The 2,698-nt window shown below is 34.8% G+C and overlaps 1 protein-coding gene across 1 annotated transcript; it reads right to left on the bottom strand.

The window, feature by feature from the left end:
• Nucleotides 1-261: 261 nt before the first annotated feature.
• LOC144240686 (olfactory receptor 2T33-like) lies at nucleotides 262-1,197 on the bottom strand. Its single transcript, XM_077775093.1, has one exon. The coding sequence runs from the start codon at nucleotides 1,195-1,197 to the stop codon at nucleotides 262-264; it is 936 nt and encodes a 311-aa protein (XP_077631219.1).
• Between the last annotated feature and the right edge of the window lie 1,501 nt (nucleotides 1,198-2,698).

Raw genomic sequence — 2,698 nt, 5'->3', positions numbered from 1 at the left:
TGATTGTTACAGAATACAAAATAATCTATATGAGTGCTTATATGGGAGCAAGCAAATAGTCAATGCTCAAGAAACAGAATCTCTCAATATGGTAGGTTCAGTTAACTTTATCAAATTAACTATCATACTGATGAATTAACTTAACATACTCTTCATGCATTACTAAAATAGAGATAATTAAAATGTGTTTAAAATGTTAACAAATACAGAAACTTAGATTCATTTGGCACAGGGTAACCTTGAAGAATAAGACTAAGTTTGTTAGGGTTTTATATTTGCATATTTCTTCAGCCACCTTTTCAAGGCTCCCTTGACTTCACTGTTCCTCAGACTGTAGATGAGAGGATTCAGCACAGGGGTGAAGATAGTATAAAAGGCTGACACAACCTTATCCTGGTTAGCTGACCTGTAGGATTTGGGTCGCATGTAGATAAAAATAGCAGCACCATCAAAGAGTCCCACCACAGAGAGATGTGAGGAGCAGGTAGAAAAAGTCTTTTTGCGGGCTTCTGTAGAATGCATCTGGAGAACTGCAGCAAGGATGAGACTATAGGAAGTTAGGATGAGGGAAAGAGGGACTAGAAGCATTAACACACAGCACATGTACATAACATTTTCAAAGACTGATGTGTCAGCACATGCTAAACGCACCAATATGGGGGCTTCACAGAAGAAATGATCAATCTTATGAGCCCTACAAAATGGAAAACTCAGGGTAGCAGCAGCCTGGATGAGTCCATCAGCTGCCCCCAGCAACCAAGACCCCACAGTCATTCTCAGACATAATTGCCAGCTCATGAGGATGGGGTATCGCAGTGGGTGGCAAACAGCAACATACCGGTCATAGGACATTGCTGCTAAGAGGAAACTTTCTCCACCACCCAGTGTGAATGAGACAAAAATCTGCAGCCCACAGCCAGCAGGGGAGATGGACCTCTTTCCAGTCAAGTAGTCAGCAGCCATTTTGGGCACAATGGTGGAGACCAGCATCATGTCCATGAGGGAGAGTTGGCTCAGTAGGAAGTACATGGGTGTGTGGAACCGGTGGTTCAGGAGAATCAGGAGAAGCATAAGGACATTGCCATTCAGAGAAGCAACAGCTATTGTCAGCACCACAATGAAGAGGAAAAGGTGGGGCGTTGTGTGATTAAAGAGTCCGAGGAGAATGAAATCTGTAGTTGTGTTTCTCTTCACCATGATTTGTGCTGGCCTGACACTGCAAATGGAAAAATAGGGAATGAAGGGGCTTTTACCATCTAAAATCATTAGATTAACTTCATGACTTCTGGACACCTACTGTATAAGGAGTCCAAGGTCCTGATTCAAAGTTCTACTTCTCAGTTTTAATGGCTCTTCTTTACTTACCATATCCCTCCTCCATAATTCAACATTTTAATATTTTAAATGAGGTAAGCTATATACTTCACACTAAAGTTGACTGAGATAATACATCAAACTGTATCAAAAGTACAAAACAATTGTCAAGGTCTATATTGTAAATAGTTACAACTTGAAATGTTTATAATTTGCAACATACTTGTATCCTTATTTGTATCATTATCATTGTGCTTTCATTATGGGTACATAAATGAAAATGAACCAGTTGAGAAAATAAACATTCAGAAGTTTGTCATTTATGTATGACTTACAGATGATTTTTTTCAAATTTGAAGATCTTAACATCTTCAAATTAGTTCTTTTAATAAATAAAAATGTTGTTTTAATGTGAGTTACAAGAATGACAAAATGGGACAGGAAAGTATAAGTAAAGAAAATGTCTCTGGGGAAGGGAGATAATATGAGTGATAATTGATGAAAATGTTATTTTATTCTTCTTATTAAATAACTATTTTTATTTACCTGATTTTAAAAATGCAGATATGCTAATTCATTATTCCTTGCTTTTATACCTTAGTGTCTTCCCACAACACTTCGAATAAAATAAAATAAAATAAATTTCCCAGCTTACTAGAGCTTGGAGACATGTCCTATATATCATTTTACCTCAAAACTAGTTGCCTTGGAGATTTTTAATAACTAGGTAAATATTAAAGAGAAGCATGAGAGGATCTTTAATGTCAATAAATTCTTGAAAAAAATAGCAATAACTATAATAAGGAGTAAAGTACTTAAAAGGGCAAGGAAGCAATTTTAAACTGATTTTGTTACCATAGATCATAATTATTAGTCACAGAGAAAGTGACTAATATTTGGGAAAAAAATAATTTATTTCAAAAATTAGATATGAATTAATGAATATTATTTAATTTATATTTAAATATCTAAATTAAATATTTGGTCTGTCTTTTATGGACAGCTTTTAAAATTTAACATAATAGATCCATTTCCTTAGGAGATGCAGTTGAAATGACTGAGCCCACAGAAATAAGCATAACTTAATTAGGAAGGATATGCCTATTTAAAGAGCTACTGTAAATTGAAAACAGGTAAGATTTCTTGCATTTATCATTTTAACTCCATACTTACATCAAAACTTGCAAACTCATGAAGAGCTGAAGAGCACATGACATTATGGAGCCAATTCTTCTCTTTTATTAACAGAAAAAAATACACAAAAAGTGTAACTTTTTTCACTTTTTTACATACAGGTTTGCAGAACCATTTATTTCTGGTATGGATAGTCCAGAAATATTTCATCTAAACCTTTAGAGACATCATTATATTTAGCTTCTCTAGA

This window comes from Crocuta crocuta, unplaced genomic scaffold (assembly GCF_008692635.1).
Source record: "Crocuta crocuta isolate KB4526 unplaced genomic scaffold, BGI_CrCroc_1.0 scaffold599, whole genome shotgun sequence".
NCBI classification, from domain to species: Eukaryota; Metazoa; Chordata; class Mammalia; order Carnivora; family Hyaenidae; genus Crocuta; species Crocuta crocuta.
The sequence above is the reverse complement of the archived record's forward strand: the minus strand, read 5'-3'. Positions and strand labels throughout refer to the sequence as shown.

What these genes read in the sequence shown, in the direction of transcription:
- LOC144240686 (XM_077775093.1), bottom strand. Translation starts at nt 1,197, where the DNA reads ATGGTGAAGAGAAACACAACTACAGATTTCATTCTCCTCGGACTCTTT.